At 37.8% G+C, this 26,045-nt stretch overlaps 1 protein-coding gene across 8 annotated transcripts in view; it reads right to left on the bottom strand.

Moving 5' to 3' along the window:
• Positions 1-362: 362 nt before the first annotated feature.
• LOC114701517 (X-linked inhibitor of apoptosis) overlaps positions 363-26,045 on the bottom strand; it is a 51,070-nt gene continuing 25,387 nt past the window's right edge. For 4 of the 8 annotated variants that reach the window (XM_037199325.1, XM_037199327.1, XM_028881626.2 and 1 more), the window contains 7 exons: positions 16,792-16,848; positions 14,794-15,699; positions 13,540-13,639; positions 11,348-11,426; positions 10,252-10,294; positions 9,805-10,005; positions 3,534-3,768 (listed from right to left, as the gene is read on the bottom strand). In XM_037199325.1, coding sequence (XP_037055220.1) covers positions 3,575-3,768; positions 9,805-10,005; positions 10,252-10,294; positions 11,348-11,426; positions 13,540-13,639; positions 14,794-15,667 — 1,491 coding nt within the window. In that variant the 5' untranslated portion in view covers positions 15,668-15,699; positions 16,792-16,848 and the 3' untranslated portion in view covers positions 3,534-3,574. Of the gene's footprint in view, positions 3,769-9,804; positions 10,006-10,251; positions 10,295-11,347; positions 11,427-13,539; positions 13,640-14,793; positions 15,700-16,791; positions 16,849-20,827; positions 21,052-26,045 lie in introns of all 8 variants that reach the window. The other 4 variants (XM_028881622.1, XM_028881624.2, XM_037199326.1 and 1 more) reach the window with 3 other exon arrangements.

The following is a 26,045-nucleotide window of genomic DNA, read 5'->3' as shown; positions in this document are numbered from 1 at the left end:
AGAGGCAGGCGTATCTCTGAGTCTGAGGTCAGCCTGGTCTACAGAGAGAGATCCAGGACAGCCAGGGCTACACAGAAAAACCCCGTCTCAGAAAAAAAAAAAAAAAAAAAAAGTTTTAGGATAAGAATTAACACTTAGAGCATATAAGATATATTCTTGAGTTGAGTTCCACCATCTTGGAGAAGATGGTTAATGTAATACTCTCATTTCACAGATGGCTACTTTTTGTTTTTTCTCTTTTGTGTATGTGTCTGAGTATAGGTGGATACCTGCCATGATGCATGTGTGGAGGGCAGGTGATCCAAAGGATAACCTTTGGGTGTTGGTGAGGGCTTATCTTCCATCTTGTTTAACAGTGTCTCTTTACTAATGCCTAAGCCAAATTAGCTGACCTTGAGCTTCTGGACATTCTCCTAGCTGCTTCCTGTCTCATGTAGGCATTCTAGGATTGCAGATGCTCGTGCTATTGCACCTAGCTTTCCTGTGGGCTCTGGAGATCTGAACTCAGGTTGTGAAGCCTATACAGCCAGTTTATTTCTTCACTGATGGTTACTTTTTTAAAAAGAGAAGATTTGACTAAAATGCTATCTGTCAGATATTTCTCCATTTTCTTATTTCTCTAATAGCAACGACATACAATCTATTTCATGATTTAGGTCTAATGGGAAAAATACATGCAGCTAATGCTGGGGTGGTAGTTTCCATGCAGAGAGCTCAAGATAGAAATTTTACCTTACTAAAATGAAAACAGAAAAAAAAACCCATACATTGTAAATAACAAAACAACAAAATGTCATAACAATATGGCCAAATCACATTATATTCACTTACTACACTCACCTCACCTCTACCTCTAATCAAAGGAAGAGGCAAGATCTAGCAGGAAAGGGAATGCTAAGCTGTTAATCAAATAAACTGTATTTATTTAATAAATGCCAAACACAAACATTTTCAACAACAGTGAATTACAAATAAAATTAACTATTACAAAATAACTTCAAACTTCACACGACTAATATGTAGCAAAATAGATGGTTACTTCAAAATCCTACAGTGAACTTTATACAGAAAAGAACATCAACACAGATAGAGAACTCTCGGGGGTGATTTGGATCTGGTTGTATTTTGACCTTCTAAGTGACCAATCTTTTACACAGCTATATTGGAAAGGATCTAGTATTTTGTTTTGTTTTGTTTTAGTGTGAGCTCAGACCAACTCTGGTAAGTCTCCAACAATTTGATTAGAGTTGGAGTGCTGTAATTTTAAGAACCCGAAGCAACAGCATTTTCCAAACAATTCTTAAAATAAACTTGTTAGCCACATCAGCTTCATGAATTCAATTTCGCAACTCATGAAGACAAAAAAAGAGGTCTTGCTTAACTCTCAGCACACAAGTTTTAAAAAGAGAGTTTTGATGAACTGAGGCTCCCACAACAAGAAAAGCCTTATTCAAAAACAATTCAGTCCTTGAATCCTTGGATAACAATTAAACAAACTACCTACATGACTTGTACCTGAAGTATCTTATAAAACATTTCTTCCCCTTGTAGAATGCTTTAAATGTAAATTTAAATCTTAGTCAATTTAGATCAAATTCAACTTAATGACTACCTAACTGGACCTAAGTAGGAGACAATGGAAGGAACTAAAGATTTGAGTGAGTGAGTGAGTGAGTGAGAGAGTGAGAGTGAGAGTGAGAGTGAGAGTGAGAGTGAGAGAGAGAGAGAGAGAGAGAGAGAGAGAGAGAGAGAGAGAGAAGTCATGTACTTAATTCTGTTAATTTCTATTTAAATTTGCAATTAAAATAACATCACTTACCATAGTAGTCAACAGATGTCAGGAGAACCTAACAATACTCTTTCTCTTAGAAAATACAACAAAAAGTCTAAACTGTAACAGTTTCACTCCCAAACTGTTCTCTGTAGTAAAATAGACCAGTCTCTATAAGAGGTCTATAATGATAATCGTTTAAGGTAAATCCTGCGTTCTATGAAGCATTTTAGCTTGATTTTATTCATATTGACTCTTACACAAGTTGTTAAAAAATATTTAAACAACTACTCTTGTCAGTATGTTACAATTTCCAAGAGGCTTTAAGGATCTTGAGAAAATATTTTAAAAGTATTTACTACCATTACTAGTCAAGAAACAAACAAACATAAAGACTTACCATTCTGTACTATATACATCTTAATTCACCTAACAGTAAAAACTCACATGAAACTTTGAAGACACAAACTGACATGAGAATCTCAACAAGGAAAGCTGCCACTAAAACTACAAGCAGTATACAAACATGCTTCTACTTTTACCTACATAAGCAGACAGATGTTTAAAATACTGGGTTAACAAAGATCTTTTAGTAAAGTGACTTAGGCAGGCTTAAACTAGCAAGGATTAAGGATGAATCCTTACTAATTAATTGGAAGATCTGAGACATATTTTATATTTCATTTTACAAAATCAGAAATATTTATTTTGAAACAAGATAAGAAGACATGATCTACCTGTCAGAAAACTACCACTCAGAAATATTTTTCATCCACAAAGCAGGTAAAACAAAAATATTTAAACTTCACATTGGCACCAGAAAGTTTAACTGGCCTGCTTTCTTGGATTATAAAAACTAAAACTGAGTGATAAGTAGTTTTGCAGACGTTTGAACATGCCTAAGCCTTTAAATCAGTAAAATATTTCCTAAAAATTCTGATTATATAAAAGTAATACATACTTATATAAACTTCAAACAGAATAAAATGAAAAGAAGAGAGAAGGGCTCCTATAATCCCCTCTAAGACCCATGCCCCCACCCCCCTCAAGAAAAAAAAAACATATTTAATAGTGTGATGCATATCTTTCCAAATCTCTTTTGTCCTATACAGATATAAAACTCACACACCTTGATTTGGCTCAAACTATACATAGTGTTTTGCCATTTGTATTTTACACTTACTATATCTTTGTTGTCTTTCCATGTTAGTATATGCTGGTTAGATAGTAGTCTACCATTAAATATCTTTTGGGAGATGGCAAAACCACTTGGAAAAAAATCATTCACACAAGTACATTTATAATTTTGAAAGGAAACAGACAGAATCATAAAACACAGAAACAAACATCTAAAGACAATGTTTATCCTCCCACCAGTGTGGAACAGTTCATTCCATATTCACAATAAACAAATTAAGTGATTGGGTAGATTAACTCAAATCTCCCTGCTTATACAGAACACTCCATTTGTTAAGCTTATCCAAAAGGAATGAAAAATGCAGGTGATTAATTCACTTACACATAAAAATCAAGTCAGTGTACTACAAATACATAAGGCGAAAAGTTACAATATTAAATGCTTCTTTGTCCGAGGTTTCAATTGAGTAAAAAATTGGATAAACAATATAGCTAATAACCTGAAAGATCTAGAAATTCAAAGTTGAGACTGCAACAGTGCTGTTAACATTTGTTTCCACTTGGAAGCAGATGCTAATGGAATGCAATGCTGATTACTTAAAGTTTGCTCACATCACACATTCAATTAGAGTAAGAAGAACATAACATGCCTACTGTGGCTCTGAATTAAGACATAAAAATTTTTTGCTTGAACGTAATGATTGTGTAGCACATGGGACATTTGTCAACTGCTTCGGCACATTGTTTACAAGTGACCAGATGCCCACAAGGAACAAAAACTACAGCAATATTTTTATCCATGCAGATTTTGCAAAGCTTCTCTTCTTGCAGGCGTCTTAGCTGCTCTTCAGTACTAATGTCTGCACAAAGAGAAAAACAACATATACTAGTTTTTGGGTTTGTTGTTTAAATTCATTGAAACACTGAACCCCTTCTGTGTGCCAGACACTCAAGTCTTGGGAGACATGAAAATGACTCACACAATGGCACACATTCTTAAGTAGTTTGTATGCTAGTGGGAGAGACTGTGAGCTGCAGCTAGAGAGGTAAGTACAAAGTACACAGTAGTAAGTACTATAATAAAGTTACAAACAAAGTGCTCTGGGGCAAGATGAACAAGTTCTTCTGTCTGGCTGGTTGGGGAAGGCATCATGAGAAAGAGGTGGACTGTGACATTTAAGTACAGGCAGAAAAGCAAGGATGAAGTAAAAGCAACATCTCTGAAGGGCACTAGTAAGAAGGATCCATTTGACAGACACTTCGCCAGTGGCCCAAGTAGGATTTGGTGCTTAGACATGAGGGCTAAAGAGAGAGAGAGGAACTAAAGTTGGGTTTGCTAATGTGTCAAGGAGACGATGAGAATTACTGGAAATACAAAAGGAGGTAGAGGCTTTATATTTTCAGCTATATTGGAGAATTTGGCAGGGTATCCAAACAAAAAACATATTTGGGTATGATTAGCATATATATAGGATACTGAAGTAGCTGTCTAGTTGAACTTTTGCCAAAACAGATTTTATGAAAGTCTAACAAATATGCCACAAAACTGTGACTGGTTATATATGATAACACCAGCAACAATCAACAGTAATAGAGCACAAATATTATGTGCTAGGCACTACAAATAATTACCTATTTTAACTATCGTTGTAATCACTGTATACTGGCCTCAAGTGAGAATTACTTGTTTTTTTCCTTTGGTATGTATGTTTGGAGGAGGAGGTGTCATTGATGTTGGGTATGGAAGTCGAGGATATTATATACTATTCATTGTGCCACATCCCTACCTCTTGTGGCATTAAAAAAAAAGTTTTCTTTTTAAAAAAATAATTTATTGAATTTATATTTGTGTGGGTGTGTATATTTTAGCACATGTCTGAAAGTCAGAGGGCAACTTTCAAGACCTGCTTCTCTCATTCAACTACATAGGTTCCAGGATCAAACTTAAGCCGGGTCTTCAGGCTTGGAAGCAGGTGCCTTTACCCACTGAGCAGTCACCCCATCCCTGCTAGGCTCTTCTACTAACTCTAAAACTTCTAGTGCTAGTCACACGGGCACATGGGAATTACTTTATTACACACACACACACACACACACACACACACACACACACATCATATATATCATTATGGAAACATTTGATGCATTTCCCTATTTAACTATGTAGCTCCTTTAAAAACAACAAGCCTGGTGTGGTGGCGCACGCCTTTAATCCCAGTACTGGCAAAGCCAGGCGGATCTCTGTGAGTGTGAGGTCAGCCTGGTCTACAAAGTGAATTCTGGGACAACCAGAGCTATTATACAGAGGAAACCTGTCTTGAAAAACCAAAAAAACCAACAACCAACCAACCAACCAACCAAACAAAAAAACCAGGGTCTCACTATGAAGCCCTGGTTGGCCTGGAACTTCTGCCTGCCTTGCCACCTGAAATGCTGGGATTAAAGGTTTGTGCCAGTATGCGGGGCATCACATCTTTTTATGACATTTAGTGTCCTAGAAGGGAACATTACTTACAAAATATGTTTAGAAAGTAATAGTTTAATTTCATTCAAGTACTTATTGAACACTTACTTAGACACTTGGTATACAATTAATAAATACATACATGTATTTTAGGCATCCAATATGCAGACAGGTAGGGAACATAAATAAACAGGAAACTTTGATACACTATGGTGACTAAGGTATTAAATGAAGGCCCTTCAAGGAAATTATACCTAGCTTGGGTCATACAGAATGTACAGGAGTTACCTAGAAGAGGGAGGGGCCTTGGAGGCCAGAGCAATGACAGAAACTGCTTTAGGTGAAAGAAATGACTGAAACATATTCTAAGAGATAGAACATGACTTATAGGAGCATAGGTAAAAACTGGTCATTGATTCTGAAGGAAAAGAGACCAGTACAGAAGGCCAGCAAGAACTGACCCTTAAAGATATGGCAAAGCATCGAAGAGTTGGGACTTGGTTCTAAAGGTCCTGAGAGCTGGTGGGGAGTTTTAAGCCAGAGAGTGGCACTGTCGCATTTGAGCTCCAGTGAAGTTTCTCTGGGTAGGAAGGGGACAAAAGTATTGTTCTTGTCTCTCTCTTTTTAAAATTAACTTATATTTTATGTGTATTTGTATTTTGCATGCATGTGCATCTGTGTGAGGGTGTTGGATCATCTGGAACTGGAGTCACAGATAGTTATGAGCTGCTATGTGGGTGCTAGGAATTTTGAACCTGGATCCTCTGGAAGAGCAGTTGGTGCTCTTAACCACTGAACCATCTCTCCAGCCCCTCTAATCTCTTCTTCTTTTTTTTTTTAGACAGGGTTTCTCTGTGAAACAGTCCTGGCTGTCCTAGAACTCTACCTCTAGAGTGCTGGAATTAAAGGCGTGCGCCACCACCGCCCAGTGAGGTAAGTCTTTTTTTTTTTTTTTTTGTGGTACTGGGGATCAAACCCAGGGTCTCCAGGTATATTAGGCAATTACTCTACCACTGAGCTATATCCCCAGTTATAAGATGCTAAATTTCATGTGCACTTTACTACAATTAAAAAATAATTCCTGGTAGCAGCTTATCTGCTGTATTTTCGGCTGCTCATTGAAATCATAAAAGCATAATATAATCTAGGCTGTTTTTCTGTTTTCTGTTGTTTCATCTTTTTGAGATAATATCTCATGTATCCTAGCTGGCCTCAAACTCATTTTGTAGTAAAAGATGACCTTGAATTCCTGATCCTCCCGTTTGTACTTCCAAAATTCTGGGATTAAAGGCATACAGTTTATGCTGTGTTGGGGATAGAATCCTGGGCTATCCACATGCTACACAAGCTCTATCAAATAAGCTATATCCTGAGAATACCCCTTTCCTTTTGAAGCAGAGTCTTGCTATGTAACCTAAAATGATCATGAATGTAGGCTAGCTCTTTCTGCGTTAGCCTCTAAAGTGTTGGGATTACTATTCCTCTTGGGTTTGATTGTGATTTCATTTTACAGACCCAATGGAATGAACTCAAATACTGATAGGATCAACTCTACTTTTTCTAGTCAGCCACATACTGAGGATGCTCCTGACTAGTAATTTACCATTGGCAACTGCTTCATACCACAAAGGTGAATATTATGTTCTATATCCTTGCCTATAGCAGCTTTTTGTTGTTGTTTCTGAATCAGGGTCTCTCTATGCAGCTCTGTCTATTCTGCAACTTGCTATAGCTATCAGGCTAGCCTTGAACTCACAGAGGTCTACCTGCCTCTGCCTCCAGAGTGTTAGGATTAAAAGCCTGTGTCACCACACTCAAGGATCTTTCATCTTGTATTTTTTTTTTAGAAGGCTCCCTTCGAGATCAGCATGTCCCAGGTACATAACAATAAAGGCTTGGTATCTAGATAACATTTGGTGACCCTTTCTAATATTTTTAGTATATTATTTCAAACTTTGGGAGACATGGTTTTGTATGTTGCTCAGACTGCCCTTGAGCTCCTAGGCTGAAGTGATTTTACCACCTCAGCCTCCAAAGCAGCTGAGAATATAGATTGCTGGGGCTACTATGCCTTAGCTTAAGAACTTGTGTTTTTTATCTATTTTTAAATAACATTTATTTGTGTGTGTGAACGTATAGTACATTTGTGTAAGTGCTTATGGAAACCACAAGAGGGTGTCAGATATCCTGGATCTGGAGATACAGGCAGTTGCAAACCACCTAGCATAGATGCTGGGAACCAAACTTGTGTCTTCTGCTAGAGTACTATAATTTTTTAAATCACCGAGCCATCTCTCCAGCCCCTTTCATGTATTTTTTTTTAATTTTTCCCCTCATGTATTAAAACAAAATAAAACGTGTGTGCTTTTCCTCCACTATCATGAGCCATGGGTCTGATTGTTTCTTGCCATGTCTTTCCACAAGACTTTCAGAATCAAGAGATTACTGGCCAAGAAACAAAGGCAATGCTGCTCTATTCCCCTGAGGGATTTAGATGAAAACTGGTAACAAAGTCAGGTACAACTCCAAGAGAAGACACTGGAGGAGAATTACGTCATCCATCAATCCTATCAGATGGAGTTGAATGTTTTAACCACTGGAGACTTGGTCATGTTTAAATTGGGGGTCTGGTTTGCTTTTCTGTTTCACAAGAGCTATTTTTTTTAATAATAAAGCATGCAGAGCCTTAAAAAACTGTGTGTACATGTGTCTATATTTGTGTGGCTGGTATACGCCTGTGTATATAAGTATACTTGCTTGTGTACATGAAGGGTAGAGACTTATGTCAGGTATCTTCTCAAATGCTTGAGGTTGTTCTTCTGGCCTTTACATTTATGTGCACACACATGCATATGCACACACAGGAGCACACACAGGAGCGCGCACGCGCGCACGCGCACGCGCACACACACACACATCTCTAATGAAACTCATTGAGTCACAAAGGGTGGGGATGGGGGTATGAAATTAGAAGGGGATTAGTGGAAGAAATGGGGTACATGAAACCTATCATTATATGTAATTAATATATGTCATTGAGGCATTTAAAACTAAAATGAAGAAACTGGTGAATCTTACTTAGATCTTTATTAAAATGGATCAAGTGTAGAAATGCTTTAAGAAACTGGAAAAATGAAAGGTGTGCCTCATTGGCAGAACATTCAGTTAACATGTATCAGGCCCTGAGTTTACCTTATAGCACTAAAAAAAAGGAGGGGTATTAAAAACCAACTAGGTTTCTGATGATTTAGAGAATTAGTTAATTTTGTCAAGTGTGATAACAATGTGATATGAACTGAATGTTTTGTGTTCCTAACATTCATATGCTCCAGCCTTAACGTTCCACATAGTTGATGTTCGGAGGAAGGGCTTTAGGAAGTCTAGTAATGTGCTACTGCACAATGCTTTGGTAAACTAGAAATCATGTATTTGTTCCAGATCACAAATAAACTGAAAAAATCCTATCATATCTAGTGACATTTCAGCCAGCCTAATGTTATGGCATAATGCATCACATGTTTGTGATGATGCTGGTATTAACTAACCTCCTGAGCTGCTAGTCATATGAAAACATAGCATACATATTAATATATGATAATGAAAAAGAAAAAAAACCCAACAACTATGCTACTGGTTCACGTATTACCTTACATACTTTATTATTAGAATATACTCCTTCATATAAATATAACTACCATGAAACAATGTCATATCATGTCAGCAGAAGCCTCATGGCACACATCTTATCTTTACAAAGTATCTGGGTTGTATCAAAAAGCCATATCAAGTGACTGACATATACCATCTATGTTTGTATAAGTATATTCAATGACATTCATTCAATAATGAGATTGGTTAACATTTCTCAGAATATATCTCCATTGTTAAGCAATGCATGAATACAATTAGGTTTATATGAAGTCATGAGCATGAAAACTCCTGGGGGAATTAATATTCTACTAAGTAAAGGAAGAAAGACCTGAGAGGCTATAAACACTACTTTGGGAAGGCAACTAGCTGCAGGAAGACCTAGATTTTGGACTTTTCAGTCTGTGAGAAACAAATGCATTTTGTTTAAACAATCTATTCTGTGGTATTTTGTTATAGTAGCCTCAGAAACACAGCATTGAGGGCATACTTAAAAAATACCCTAATATGTTGACTATATATTAAAGTATTCGTAGATGATGATGCACAGGATGTCTTATATTTACTTTGTAGTGCTATGGCAAAAAAGATAGGAGAAGATGAGAATCAAGATGGGGAAGAGTTGCTTATTATTGAAACTGATTCATTTGTTCTTTCCACTTCTACGTATGTTTGAAATTTATCATAATAAAAGAGTAAAAAATGTTTATCCCATGGGGATATTATAAACAGGAAATGAATGGGTTGCAAAGTTGTTACTTTCGTTTTAAAAAAATACACATACCTTTCTGCAATGAAGTCTGACTTGACTCATCCTGTGTATTATCTTTCTGAGCACTCACTAGATCTGCAATCAGAACCTCAAGTGATAGATAGCTGCTCCCAGATGTTTGGATTTTTTCTTCCATTGTTTTCTTAATGTCCCTGAAACTAAATCCCATTCGTATAGCTTCTTGTACCATAGGATTCTGGAAGATGGTGTCATCTGAAATCACAGTTGGATGGAGAAAGAACACAACAGAAACAAAGATTTTCATTAACACAGTTGAAGGCACGCACCACCACTGCCCAGCAACACCTGGCTTTCTATTAATATCTTCACTACAGAAATACATGATAGAAAATTATAAGTACTTCATTAAATTCTTAAATTTATAGCAACTTCATTAAACATACCATGATAATTTGGCCACAAAATTAAACACAGATTTATTTTAATAAGCATATTTACCAATTTTTTTAGTTAGTGAAGGTGTTTTTTCAGCAGTTCTTACCTAAAATAGAAATATGAGTGGTAAGAATTCACTTTAGTAGAAAGCAATTATCTCAATTTGAAAAGTTAATAAACTTAAAACAAATCGGCTTTATTCTAATTTAAAACATGACTATTCACAAAAGCATAGCCTGATGGAACAGAAGGAAGTTAAGACTATTTAATCCAACATCACTACTTTACAGACAAGAAGATGAGGGCCAATGAGATCAAATGACTTCCTGAGGGGAAACAAACAAACCCAAACTAAACTAAAAAACTAATGGTAGAACCATCATATCAACTCTAAACTCCCATTCCAGTCCAGGATGCTTCCCACATTTCACTAATGCTTTGCCTGCCCTTTGTCCTTAAAAGTAACTAAAGAGATGGCTCAGCAGTTGAGAACACTTGCTGCTCTTGCAGAAGACCAGAGTTCAGTTCCCAGAATCCATATTGGGTAGCTCACATATGCCTGTAACTGTAACACCAGCTCTAGGGATCTGATGCCCTCTTCTGTTTTCCTCAGGTACCTACACAACACATGGTGTGTACACACACACACACACACACACACACACACACACACACACACACACACAAAAATCAATCAGTCAATCAATCAATCTTTTTTTAAGGTGAAAATTGCCAGGCATGATGGCAGATTCCTTTAATCTCAGCCAGCACTCAAGAGGCAAACGCAGGCACATCTTGTAGGTTTACAAGGCCAGCCTGGTCTACAGGGTGAGACGCTGTTTTGTTTTGTTTTTTAAACCAGAAGGTAGGAACTATTTGTGAGTGGAAAGTACATTACACAAAAGCCTAATTTCTGAAGGCTAAATGATTTCAGTATTTTAAGTTCTTTACACCCTGACCACAGCAATACACTGTTTTACTCTGATCTTTTCAAAAATTTGCTTCAGAGTTAAGAATTAGAAACTTTCTTCAAGTTCTCTTCTTTAAAGTTTACTATACATTAATTATAGTAGTATACCATACATTTTACTGGAAGAAATCATTAGAAAAACAAACGATACAGATTTTGAAAAGATATATTACACAACAGGCAACTTACCAAAGATTCCCCAAGTGAATGGGTTAAATGAATATTATTTATATATTCTTGCCCCTTCTCATCCAATAGATATTTACACCTAAAAGATTAAAGAAAATTAAACTCTACTAGTTAATAACTTAGTGAAGTATTAGTAAAGCCCATCTCTATCATATAAATTCTATTAACTATCTTTTGGGAGCAGAGAGATGGCACTTTCTGACAAATCTGACGGCCTGAATTCAATCCCAGGAACTCACATAGTGGAAGCAGAGAACAGACTCCTGCAAACTGTCCACTTGTGCACTATGGGATGTGAAGTGTCCTCCATGCAATAAAGAAATAAATGTAATTTTAAAACGTACCTTTTCTTTGTTAGTGTCTTTTTTGTATGTGGTACTAGGGACTAAACTCAGGGCCATGTACATGTTAAACAAGCATTCCATCACTAAACTATGTCTCATCAGTTCCAACCCCCTTCCTTTTTTTCAGGCAAGTTCTCATGTGATTCAAGCTGGTCTCAAACTTCCTATGCAGCCAAAGATAACCTCGGACTTCTAATCATCCTGCCTACATATCTCAAGTACTGGGATTATAGTCAAGAATAGGCATAAATCACTCTAGTCTTTTAAAAATACATCTTTTCATTTGAGATAGCTGAGATTAAAGGCCTCAGCATCACTGTTTCTAGGGAGCCACAAAGCAAACTGCTACCCAAATTCCTTATCCAGCTGTCATTTCAAGGCTAAAATAATGCTCCTATTATTCATGTTAATAATATCAATTTTAGAACTTTCAATTTTCAAGCAAGAGTTACTAAATTAGGAGCTAATTCTGGTGGCATGTGCCTGGAATCCCAGCACTTGGGACGCTGAGTCAGGAAGACTGATATGAAAACTAGGCTAACCTGGGCTATATAGCCATACCCTGTCCCCCAAAAAACAAACAGTCAAAGAAGTTATTAGCCAGGTATGGTGGCAAACACCTGGAATATATGCACTTAGAGGGTTAAGCCAAGCAAATCAAAAGTTTAGCACCATCATTGGCTAACAAAATGAATGCCCGCTAGTCTGAGTTCCAAGAGACCCTGTCTCAAAAAGAAACAAACAAACAAAAAAGACAGGCATGGTACCACACCTCTGTAATACTCAAGAGGCAGAAGCTGGAGGACTGCCACGATTTTTAAGTCCAGCCTGGTCTACATAGGAAGTTGCAGGCCAGTTAAGGCTACATAACAAGACTGTATTTCAAAAAACACTCACAAAAAAAACCACAAACAAAATCCAAAACTGAAAACAGGCAAAAGAAGCTATTAAATTAGTATCCTAACACTGACCTCTTTGAGGGGGAGGTTTGAGATAGTGTTTCTCTGTGTAGCCCTGGCTGTCTTGGAACTCGATCCATTGACCAAGGAGTCCTTGAACTCAAGAGATTCACCTGCCTCTGCCTCCTGAGTGCTGGGATTAAAGGGGTGCGCCACCAGCGCCCAGCCAACACTGACATTTTTTAAAAGTTCAAATTAGTAAGTCTTTTTTAAAACCAACACTGAACACTTAAAAAAAATCTGTTTTTATTTCCTAATTTAATTTTAAGGTTACTTAAGGGAGATTCTTTTCAAATGATTCTTCTAAAGTTTTAAGTTTTTTTTATTTTATATAGTAGAAACTCATACAACTTACACAGCTGAGTACTTTATTTTACAAATGACAAAGGAACTGAGACAAGAGGGTTTCAAGATGAAGGCCAGCCTGGAAGACACTGAATTTCTGGCCAACCTGAGCTAATGTGAGACCTTGTTTCAAATTAAAACCAAACCAAACACAAACAGTTAATAATATACATTATGACACCTCTTCAGGACTTCTCATGGCACCATAGGTGTAGGCCAATCTTCAAAGAGCCTACTTCTAAATAAAAAGTATTTATTTTTTGTATAGTATACTAAATAAAAAGTAGACATTTTTGTAATTTGCTGTTTAGAAATGGAACCATCTAAGTATCATGATATATGAACAGTGAGTGTTTTGGTTACCAGAAGTCTTAGGTGGTGTTTTTTTTTTTTTCCTACAAAGTAGGTGACCCCATTTCTATAAACCTGGTGTGAATTTCCAGCCATAATGAAGGCAAAAATAGTTGAGGTGAAAAGTAATTCAAATCTTTCCATGCACAATGTCCAACCTTCCTATTACTGAATGAACAATTAAGAATCTTACCCTGGATACCACTTAGCATGCTGTTCCCAAGGGTCTTCACTTGGCTTCCAATCTGTGAGCCCTCCTCCACAGTGAAAGCACTTCACTTTATCACCTTCACCTAAGAAAACACACAAGTAAAAGTATGTGCATCTGTGCAAGTAAACGTTTTCAGAAAAATGCCCATTCAAACATTTAAGGGGTGTCTAAGTTACATAAAATCTCATGGCTTGAAAGAAGACATTCACATTCCATTTAGATACAATTTTTACCATCTCAATATCAGGGGCTTTGTAGAAGACAACGAAAGTAAAATCCAATTTTTATGTTAGAAACTACAATTGTTACATTCTTTCTAGTGTATGTCATTTGTGCTATCACCATTACACTTACTTCATCAAACTGAAATTTGTCCAAGTTGTATTCCAAATGTTAAAAACAATAAAATTCAGCATAAATTACAAAGTAAGTATCTTTAACAATAGAGCTCTCTGACATGAAACAGACCTTTAAGATTACTATGTTATATAAATGATAAGATGTGAAATAATTTATATTTTGAATTTGGTATTATTCAATCTTAAAATAAATGGGCCAGGCATGTAGATAGAAAATATTCCTAGAAATCACCACACTACTGGCTATTCCTGAGACATGCACAGGAACTGTTTCAAAAATACTCTGAAGTAGCAAGGCATAATAGAGGGCGGCTTTCAAATATGTAGTGTATGTTTTAAAGGTAGATGTTAATTTTGGTTTGGTTGGTTGGTTTTTTGAGAGAGGGTATCATGATGTACCCAAACTGCCCTTAAACTCATCTTCCTATGGATTGCTGGAATTACAGGTGTGTGGCACCATGCTTAGCCTGATGTTAATTTACCACAAACCAAACTAAATTCTCTGTTAACTCTTTCTATAGGGTTATAGTGAAACTTAGAGAAAAATCCATTTAATAAGTATTTTAGCACACAGAGTAGATGTTCAATAAATGAGAGCTACTAGTTTTAGACCCATTATCTATCAGGAATTGATACTATCGTTTTTTTCTTTCAACTCAACCCCCAAAACAATTAGATGAAAACAGATCTGACTCATAGTAGCATGGCATTTTAACCTAAATTCAATAGTTACATTAAAGAATCAGAGAATGATACTGAGGATAAGCAATCCTAAAAACTTAGCCCTAAATACTTATCAGTTCTGAAGACTAAAGGCAATGACTTTCTTTTGGGGAGCCCTGTGACAGATGGAAAGTAATTTACTGGTTAAGTTTACCTAAAGCATAAAATCCAGCTCTTGCAAGCTGCTCCTTGTTAACTGAGTATATCCATGTTCCAAAAGTAATGATCCGTGCTTCATATTCTGCCATGGCTGGATTTCTTGCAGAATTTGTTGAATTTGGGAAATTCCTATCAGAACTCACATCAGATTCACTTCGAACATTACCATTCCGGCCCAATACAAAGAAGCAATTAGGAAAGTGCCTCCTGTGTTCTGACCAGGCACGATCACAGGGTTCCCAATTTTTCAGTTTTCCACCACAACAAAAACACTGCACTTGATCATCAATCCCTGTGTAGTAGAGGCCAGCATTAGCTAACTCTCTGGGGGTTAAATGGGCATAGTCTGGCCAGTTCTGAAATGACTTCAATCTGGCTTCTTCACTACACATGGCAGGGTTCCTCGGGTATATGGTATCTGAAATATCTACAACCTGTCCAGTTCTCAGAAGATAATCTGCATGAGTCTCAGATGGCCTGTCAAGAGCAAAATGACTTCTGTTTCCCACATAGTTTTCAGCTTTGTACTGGCCATTTTGGATACCAGGATTTGTAGACTGTGTGGCACTGTTTTCAAAATAAAAACCATTGATAAATCTGCAATTTGGGGATATTTTCCTGTGTCTTCCAACAGCTGAGTCTCCATACTGCCATCTATCTACTGTCGCGTGACAACTAAAGCACTGCACAGTATCCCCTTCACCAGTATAAAGAAACCCTGCTCGTGCCAATGTTGATGCTGAGACAGGACTACTACTCGGAAAGGTAGCAAACGTTTTTAATCTAGTAAACTCTTCTACAAATTCTTCATCCTTATTGGTGTCTGCAGGTACACAAGTTCTAGAGCCTTCAAAACTGTTAAAAGTCATCTTCTCTTGAAAATAAGACTTGTCCACCTTTTCTAAAAAGAGAACATTGCATTAGGAAATCCAACACACATAACATAAGGAATATATTTCTGATACTAACCACTAACACATTATCCAGCGATAACATAAAAACAATGGCACAATCACTAAGACACATTTTAATTCTAAACACTAGAGCCTTACAGTACCAAACTACTTGAGCTTTAAAATCTGGTGCTTTTGTTTTTTCTTTTTTCAGTGTTAGGGCTTCATATAATGCCAAACACATGCTCTAACACAGAACTATACTCCCAGCCTGTTTCTTTCTCTTATTTCTTGTAGTCTTGGATATCCATCTCAGGGCCTTTTGCATTTTAGGTAAGTACTCTCTACAAATGAACCTTAATCTCAGTCCCATTTTCTCTTTTGATGGAAAACAATATGTAAACAAACAGAGCAGAATTACTAATCTTAAGTACTCATTTTATATAAATATGGAAACTATGACACAGAAAAATTATAAATATTAAACATGTGAAGTCATTAATTAGGAAAAACATGAAAGTAGCATAAAATATGCAGATTATTAAAGGCATATATAATTGCTATAATGAATCATTTCATATTCAAGACATCAAAGTTCAATTTTTACTATTTAAAAAGAAATGAATGTTTAGAATGTTCATGGATTAATTTAAAATACAGTTTTACTTTCTTGCTTAGCCAAAGAAGAAGTGCTCTAGTGGATGCCATGCCCAAGAGTATATAGGAAGCACAAATTAAACTTGATGCATTTTCAAAAAAGGAAGACAAAGTTGGGGTGGATCCAAAGAGTTAGGGAGGTAGGTGACTATGATCAAAATGCAATGCATAAAATTCTCAGAAAACTAATAAAAATATTAAACAAAGTAACAAAGTATTCACAATACTAGTTCCAGCATGCTAAGTATATCAAATGTTTCTCATTTTCATGTATAGAGTCCACTTTTGCTGGAACTAGACCATTCCTTACTTTATGTGTACACACACACACACACACACACACACACACACACTCTCACTCTCTCTCTCTCTCTCTCTCTCTCTCTCTCTCTCTCTCTCTCTCTCTTCCTCCCCCCTCCCCTTCCCCCATACACCCTACATACCCAAAAGTGCCAGGCAGATAATGGCTTAAGAACAACTTCTGTTGGTCAAGGAACAGTCTGTTTAAATGGAAGAGAATTCAGCAGCCTCATTAGAGTTGCCAAATTACAACTATGCAGTGTTTAGCCCAAATAACATAACAAAAGGAGTCAGCTGAGTTATGGGAAGAGTGGCAAGATAGTTTGTCCTCCAACATGGTAAAACACAGAAGGATGCTACTAATAACTGCACAAGGACAACAGGCATAAATCATGGTCACCTTAGGCAAAGCAGACAGAAGAACACGTGCTCACCTTAGCTACAAGACAAACCTGAATCTCCAGAATCTTCCACATTGCCATACTGTCCTCAGTATGTTTGTCAAATGCAAAATAAACAAATGGCTAAAACACAACAGCAAAAATGAAAGATTCTGATGCAAAATGAATACATATCTGGATATTTCTCAAAGGGGGATGTACAAATAGTCAACTAACACACTAAACACCAGAAGAATGCAAATTAAAGTCACAATGAGGTATCACTTCACAACTATTAGGATAGCTATTATTTAAAAGACAAAAACCAACAAATGCTGCTGAGGATAGGAAAAAGGGACCTTTTTTCATAGGTATGTAAACTAGCACAGCCATTATGGAACACAAAATGGAGGCTCTTTTTGTTTTTGTGTAGATATGTGCATGGATATCTTTCTCTATCATTCTCTACTTTGTTGAGGCAGAATCTCTCAGTTGAACTCAGAGCTAGCTCACTGACTGGGCTGGTCTAGGCAGCCAGCTTGCTCCAGCCAGCTTCTGCCTCCACAATGCACTTGGACATCTCTCCAGCCCCTAAATGGAGCCTCTTAAAAGACAGAGTTGAGGTTTGGAGTGGTGACTCAGCAGTTAGGAGCACTTACTGCTCTTGCAGAGGACCTGAGTTCCATTCCCAGCATCTATATCCACATCAGGCTGCTCACAATTAAGTGTAACTTCAGCTTCCTGGGATCCAATGCCTCTGATCTCTTTGGGCACCTATACTCACGTGCACACACCCACAAATACACATAATTAAAAGTAAAAAGTTTCAAGACCAACTAGACAGTGATGGAGATGTTGCTAATGCAGTAGAGGCCTTAGCTACCCTGGGTTTAATCCTTAGCACCACAGAAACTGGGAGTGGTGGTACACCGATAATCTTCGAACTCATGAGGTGGAAGGAAGAGGATCAGAATTTCAAGGTCACTCTCAGCTACATAACAAGTTTAGGCCAGTCTGTGATATACAATCTCAAAAACAAACAAGCAGAGACAGCTCTGACACAGGATCGAGCAGTCTCACCACTGGGCATACATCCAGGGAAGTGAAATTAGTATGTTGAAGAGACACCTGTATTTGCTCATTTATTACAGTCCTATTTCTATGTAGAACCAGCTTTAGGTGACCATTGTTGAATAGACAAAGAAAATGTATTATATGTACACAATATAATATTTAGCCTTAAAAAGATTAAAATTCTACCATTGGCAAAATGTAAATAGAACTGGATGAAATTATGTGAAGTAACATGAAGAAATACATCAGATACATCTGTGGAAGCTAAAAGTTTAATGGGCACAAGGGTGTACTTAAACAGAAGTAACTTATTGTTCTTCCTTTTTGTTTGGCGTCACAGTTTCACTACACAATCCAGGCTGGCCTCACATTTCCTGCCTAAGCCTCCAGAGTCTTGGGATTACAGGCATGTACCACCAAGCACTGCAGGACAAGGAATTTTCCTGTTTCATGTATGGGGGTGAATATGCAAGTGCAGGCCTGTGCATGTGGAAGCCTAACGTGCATGTTGAGAATCTGCCCCGATTTCTCTTCCATCTTATTCGTTAATACAAGGTCTCTAAGTAAAACCTAGACCTCTTAATAATGTCTAGTCTGTTAGCCAGCTTGCCCTGGAGACCCTGTCTCCTCCTGGAATTATGGGTATGCCACCATGCCCACACCCAGCATTTATCTGGGCATTGAGAATCAAAACTCAGGTCCTCATACTTGCATAGCATATAGTTTAGCTACTGAGCCATCTACTCAGCCCTGATTACTAATACTCTGTAGTATACTAGAAAAACTATGGTTGAAAATAATTAACCAGATATCTTAAAATAGTTAACAGGCAAGTTCTGAATATTCTCAATGCAAAGAAAATAAATGTATAACATGAGATCTGAGTTAATGCAGACTTCCCGCATAGTGAAACATGTGACACTATATCACATACACTTATAATTACTGTATCAATTAAAAATATATTTTAAGGGCTGGAGAAATGGCTCAGCAGTTAAGAGCACTGGTTGCTCTTCTAGAGGATCAGGGTTCATTTTCCAGGACCCACACGGCAGCTCATAGTTGTTGGTAACTCCATTTCCAGGGGCTCCAACACCTTCATACAGACATACATACAGGCAAAATACCAATTCACATGAAATAAAAATAAATTATTTTAGGGCTGGAGAGATGGCTCAGAGGTTAAGAGCACTGGCTGTTCTCCCAGAGGTTCTGAGTTCAATTCCCAGCAACCACATGGTGGCTCACAACCATCTGAAATGAGATATGGCGCCCTCTTTTGGCACGCGGGCAGAACACTGTATACATAATAAAAATAAATAAATCTTAAAAAAATAAATCATTTTAAATATATGTATTTTAAAGAATACATTCAGGGGGCTGAGGCAGGAGACACTAAATTAAAGACCAGCCTGGGCTACATAGAGACCCTTTTGGAAATGCGCGCGCACATCCCTCAGAATGGTCACGATGTCTTGTTTACTTCTAGACATAAATTTTTTGGGAAAGACTTATGCAGAACTTTGGGCACTATGTTAGCACACTATGTCATAGAACATCAATTTCCTTTTGAGTAATATTAAAAAGATGACAATAAAGTTCAGATTTGTGTGGCCTTGCCAATTTTCACTAGTATTCATATATCCCTTAAGGGCTAACTTTTATCTATCTCTGAGCAATTTTTTGGAATACAGTTTTAGATACTTTTGACTAGCATTTTCCAGATGTTTGAAAACATTCTGACAATACATTCAAAGTTCTTTGTTGGCTCAGCATAAGCTAGATGATTAAATAAGAGATTCAAAGAAACATAAGGCTAACTGATAAGCTAGTGGGAAAAAATTAATACAGAAATACATAAAATTTTATATTCTGTTTTTTTAATTGTTGCATAACTAAGGAAAATGAATAAATGATTTAGAATGAAGTCACATAAAGGCGAACTTCCAGTTTAAAACCTTGGGATTTTAGTTAATTGCAAATTCATTACAAGCCAACATTACATGGCTGCTAAAACACTCAGCCTTCAGACTGTTAGTGTCCAGATGTGGAACATTCATAGCCAATTCAACTCCACGATGAATATTACCTCCAGTTCCAAACACATTTTAGGAGGAATACTGACAAATTTTCATGTCCTCAGAAGAGCAATCAAGATAATATCATATGAGGAATAGTTGCAAGAGCCAAGACTATTTATCCTAAAAGGAGGGAGGGTTTTCATGTGGAAAAGAAATCCAAATTCCATGTACCTTTACCTTATAGTGGAATTAAGGGCAATGCATATACTTACTACATTTTACTTATTTTTTGCATTTTATAATCTACACACACGCATACATGCACACACCACACCACACACACACACACCACAGGATATGTGCCACAGCACAGGTGTGGAGGTCAGGGGACAACTCTTGGGACCCAGTTTTCTCCTCCTATCCACCACGGGGCTCCAAAGATAAAAATCAGGTCATCAGGTTTGACAGCAAGTGCTTTTACTTGATGAGCCCTCTGGCTGGCTCATAACCAATAATACATTTTAGCCCCATATATGAATCAACTTTAAAACAAGCAAGTGCAGTACAAAATGAGTTGGGCTGCGTGGAGATTATGAGCCCTTCCCATCAGTAAAGAGATTTCAGTGTAGAATAGAAGACTAGGCATTTTCAAATCAGGAATCATCCTGAAGAATGATCAACATAAACAAAATCATGAAACTCACCTTCCCTAAGGTAATGTTTCTTTCTTGGGACAATCAACACATATAAAATTAAAGATCTAGTCTTATTTCACAGTGGCAGAAATGTTGTGAGGTTCAATTATTCATCCCATTCCAGATACGTGAAGCTCTGTCATTCTATGAGAGCATCTCTGTGAAGCTTTGAAGAGGAGACTTCAAAAGTGGATATAGTGGCGCATATTCCTGTAATCCTGGCATTCTGAAGTCTAGGGCAGGAAGATGATGAGTTTAAGGTGAGTCTGAGACCTTGCCTCAAAAAATAAAAAGACTTCACTTTCTCAGGGATTAATTCCATGCTGTTGGTTTAGGTTACAGAGGTTTGAAAAGCAGGTATTTGAAGATGTGGAAGGATGCCAAAATAGAGTTATCTGATAAGCTAAAAGTGAAAGACAAGTGACAATCAAGAGAAACCTGTGGGCTAAAGATGGCTCGGTAGGTAAAAGTGCTTATCCCACAAAGTGTGTGGCCTGAGTTAAATCCTGATGACTGATACAAAGGTAAAGGATAGAAACAACTCTGCACAGTTGCACTTGACCTCTAATCATGCACTTTGTGTGTGTGTGTGTGTGTGTGTGTGTGTGTGTGTGTCTATCACATACGTGAGTGCAATACACACACACACACACACACACACACACACACACACACACACACACACCACAGGAAACCTGGTTGGAAGAAGGTAACAGAAAGGGTAACAGAGAGTAAAATAAGGATTCACATGAAATGAAGGCTCCCAAGGAACTGCAGAGATGTAATTCTATAAAAAGCAGAGAATTATGAATATAGAAGAAAATGGGGTATATGCCTATTGGAGAAAGGTTACAGAATGTCTTTGGATGTGAAAAAAAGATGTGAGGAGCAATAGAGTATGCTGAGATAACTGAAGGCTTCTCTGTATCGGTATATTCCAGCATTGTACTGGGTAACCAGAAATGGAAAAAAGCAGGGAGCACAATGTCAAAGAAACCTCTGTCAAAGGGGGGAAGGCAGTCAGAAATCTTGAGGGAAAAAAAGGACTGGGGAAAATTGTACCATGGAAGTCAACAATGAAACAGCAAGGAATGGCACGTATGTTTTTACGATAGATTTGAAAGATTTTAAATGGTGATATAGTTTGTTTAAAACACACATGCAATTCTGGGATTAATGGCACATGCCTGTAATCCTAGCACTTGGGAGGTGGAAGCAGAAGTTCAAGTGCAGCCTGTTACATGGTGAGTTCAAAGTCAGCCTGGTTACACAAGATCCTGTCTCCCCCTGAAAAAAGTAAAATACACATGTGTACACAGACAGACACACATATCCTAGTCAGCTCTGTGAAGAAAACTATGGGCAGGTGCTAAGAATAGAGGATTGTTAACCTGGAGAGCAAAAAGGAAGTAGGTTGAGACATACAGAAACAAAAAACAGCCAATTTACTATTTGTAGACAACACAAAAGGTTTTTTTTTCCCCTCTTAGATTTTTATTAAGAGATGTAGAATAAAGGTTATTTGAACAGGACAGAGGATATAAAATAGGAGATAAACCAAACTGCCATCATATTAAAGCATACTAATGATCAAAACATAGAATGTAATATTCAATGAATTGAAAATATCTTGAGCTGGGCAGTGGTGGCACACACCTTTAATCCCAGCACTCAGGAGGCAGAGGCAGGCAGATCTCTGTGAGTTCAGGACCAGCCTGGTCTACAGAGCTAGATCCAGGACAGGCACCAAAACAATACAGAGAAACCCTGTCTCAAAAAAAAAAATTCTGCTTTGTTCAATAACAGTATCACAGTGGTAGTATTGGAACTGATGAAGTTTATTAGGACATGATTATTGCTAATAGAAAACTAAAGTGTCAGCATTTGGGAGGGAAGACAGACGTAGGAGGATATCTGTGAGTTCGAGGCCAGTCTGGTCTACATAGTGAGTTCCGGGACAGCCAGGGCTACATAGTGAGATTGTCTCAGAAAAAAAAAAATATTATACTGACAAGATTACAAATGATCTTTATCTCAAGAAAAAGAAAAGAAAACTTTAGCATTATCATTTGATTCAGGATAAACTATACTTTTTTCTTTACAAATACTAGTATTATCACCTAAAATCTGTCAAGTTGCCCCTACATGTTGTAAGAGGCAGAGAGCAAAAGTAGACTGCTCAGCCCCCACAAAGGAAGGCAGCAGAGCTGTGCTAACACAGCAGTGAAGCTCCAGGCTAGACAGCAATTCCATCTTAGGCACATGCAACTGTGGGCTCATGGGTTACAGGTGTTTACAAGCCTCCTATCACTCCTAAGGGTGTACTAAGCATGAACTATGGTTGTGGAGTTCAAAAACAAGGTCAGCATCAAATTTCATAAAATAAAAAAAGCAAAACCTGAAAACTTTAAGGAGTTTGTGGATTACTATAAAATGTTCACAAGAGATCTGTTAACATTTTAGTAGGTCATGCAAACATCCAGGAAGACTTTTAATCTATATAACAACAACTACCCTAAAGGTGTTTCAACAGCTAACCTACTATTTAGGATTTTTATAGAGGAATGGAAAAGCAGTAAACAGTGACTTTGATGTAATCATGTTATTTAGACAATAAAAATGCTTTAACTTGACTAGGGAGATGGCTCATCAGGTAAAATCATTTGCCATGCCAAGTGTGAGAACTTGAGTTTGAATCCCTAGAACCCATATAAAAATGGGGCAAATAAGAAAAGAGCATCTACAATCCCAGGATTCCTATTGGGAGACAGAAGGTGGAGACAGTAGAATCCCTGGAAACTCAAGAACTAGCCAGCCTGGCATGCAGAGTGGAAAAACAACAGAGACCCTATCTCAAACAAGGTGAAAAGAAAGGACCAAGGTTGCCTTCTGACCTCCACACATGTGCTACAGGATGAATAGGTGTGTGTGTGTGCACATGTGCTTGAGCACACACACACACACACACACACGGGAGGGGGGGTAACTGATTCACGCTCTTCTATCAACCACAGAAAGGCAGTATCTAGTCACTTAGTATGCTTTAAGACTTTCCGCATCTATTTACTATTATAGACATGAATGTTTTCCCATAAACTTATCCCATTTACAATCACAGCACTGAATATTCCCCAGGATTCTGGGATGTTTCCACCATAAGAGAATATAACATACGGCTTAGGAAAAAGACCTAGACCTCCTTATATCCCAGTTTGCTTCAGGAGCTTTGGCTCACAACAGAAGAATGTTAGCTCTTTTGTTGGGCCCTGGCCCCCATTGCTTATGCAGCTGTTGCCTTGCTTACTGACCTTGATCAGATGTCCTCCCTATGCTAATTCCCTGCCGGTTTCCTTCCTCCTAAACAGCCTACCAGAGGTTCCTTGTTTGTGTATCCTGCATATTGGTGTAAACAGCTAGGATGCAAGAATGTAAAAACATCTGTAGCGAACTTCTGCCCTCCCTCCCTCCGGGGTTCTCCCACTGTGCTGTAAGCCTGTATTTAAGGCTTCTTCCCTCCTTCAATAAAGGCCATTCTACTGAGACAATAACCCGCTGTCTTGTCTCTGTTTTAATCCTCAGCCCCTCGAATGGGTAGTAGCACGGGCACCACACTCTTTATGTTTTAGAAGTTAATGTTACATGTCCAGCATGATACCCCATTCCTATAAGCCTAACTACTTGGGAGACTGAAACAGTGCCCACTGGTTTAAGGCCTACCTGGGTTATATCCCAATTTGAAGGCCAGCCACCACTATATGAATTTGAGTGTATACAAAGCCCTATGTCAAATAAACAAAAAAGAATGATGAAAATCACACTACCATAGAAAATAGTGGTATGCTACTGGCTAAAATTGTTCCTACAGCTGAAGAACAAATTCAGTTTTAAGGTGTTTTCCCCTTCAAAGTAAGTGAGCTTAGCATGTGCTATAGGCACTTCTAGAATTTGAGACACATGCTCCCAATAAAAAACTCTCAGAAGCTACAATTATAACATTATGAAACAACTGATGGTCTTCTAAGTGAGGATATCACATTTGTTGTAAAATTAGCTTTTATGAGCTTTTACAGAGGGTGTGGTAGCTCACACTTGTAATCCCAGCATGCAAGAGGCTGAAGCAGGAGGACTGCTGTATGATGCCGGTCCTGGGATACACAGGGAGTTCTTGGACAGCCCAGGATAGACAGCAAGACTGTCCCAAATAAACAAAAGTGGCTGTAGTTTAGTTGTAGAGCACTTATGTAGTATGCATGAGGTCCTATGTTCTATCCCCAGTACTTCCCCAAAATAAGTAAAATAAAAAAAAAAAATTTTTAAAGGAGGAAAGAATGGGGACTGGAGAGATGGCTTAACTACTGACTGCTCTTCCAGAGGTTCTAAGTTCAATTCCCAGCACCCACATGGTGGCCAACAACTCCCGTTCCAGGGGACCCGACACCCTCACACAGCCATAAATTCAGGCAAAACACTAATGCACATAAAATAAAAATAAATATTTTTTTAAAAGGAGGAAAGAAAAATAAAACAACAAAAGAGTTAAACCTTGGGGCTGGAGAGATGGCTCAGCAGTTAAGAGCACTGGCTGCTCATCCAGAGGACCTGGGTTCAATTTCCAGCACCCATAAAGCAGCTCGCAAATGTCTGTAACTACAGTTCCAAGGAATCTGATACCTTCACACAGACATACATGCAGGCAAAGAGCCAATGTCCATAAAATAAATAAATAAATCTTTTTTAAAAATTATATTAGAAAAGGAGTTGAGGCCAGGCAATGGTGGCGCTCGCCTTTAATCCCAGCACTTGGGAGCCAGGGGCAGGTAGATCTCTGTGAGCTCGAGGCTAGCCTGGTCTACAGAGCTAGTTTCAGGACAGCCAGAGCTACACAAAGAAACCTTGTCTGGAAAAATCAAAAGAGTTGAACCTTGATACCAATGACCCAGAATAGGTAACTAGCACAATCATAAAATGTTATTGAAAGAAAATCAAAAAGTACATTAAAGGCTGCTATGACTGAACAGTGGAACATGGGGAATAAGTGCAAATGCTCACAGGGAAGTTACATCTTGGTGACAGTTGCACAATTCTAAAAATATACTGAAAACCATGAAATAGCAGGTATACTTCGTGTTTTTTTTTTTTTTTTTTTTTTTTTGTGGTGCTGAAGATGGAACTCATGGTCTCATGCTCGCTAAGCAAATGCTCTACAACTATAGCAAATGCTATACCA

This window comes from Peromyscus leucopus, chromosome X, assembly GCF_004664715.2.
Source record: "Peromyscus leucopus breed LL Stock chromosome X, UCI_PerLeu_2.1, whole genome shotgun sequence".
NCBI classification, from domain to species: Eukaryota; Metazoa; Chordata; class Mammalia; order Rodentia; family Cricetidae; genus Peromyscus; species Peromyscus leucopus.
The sequence above is the reverse complement of the archived record's forward strand: the minus strand, read 5'-3'. Positions and strand labels throughout refer to the sequence as shown.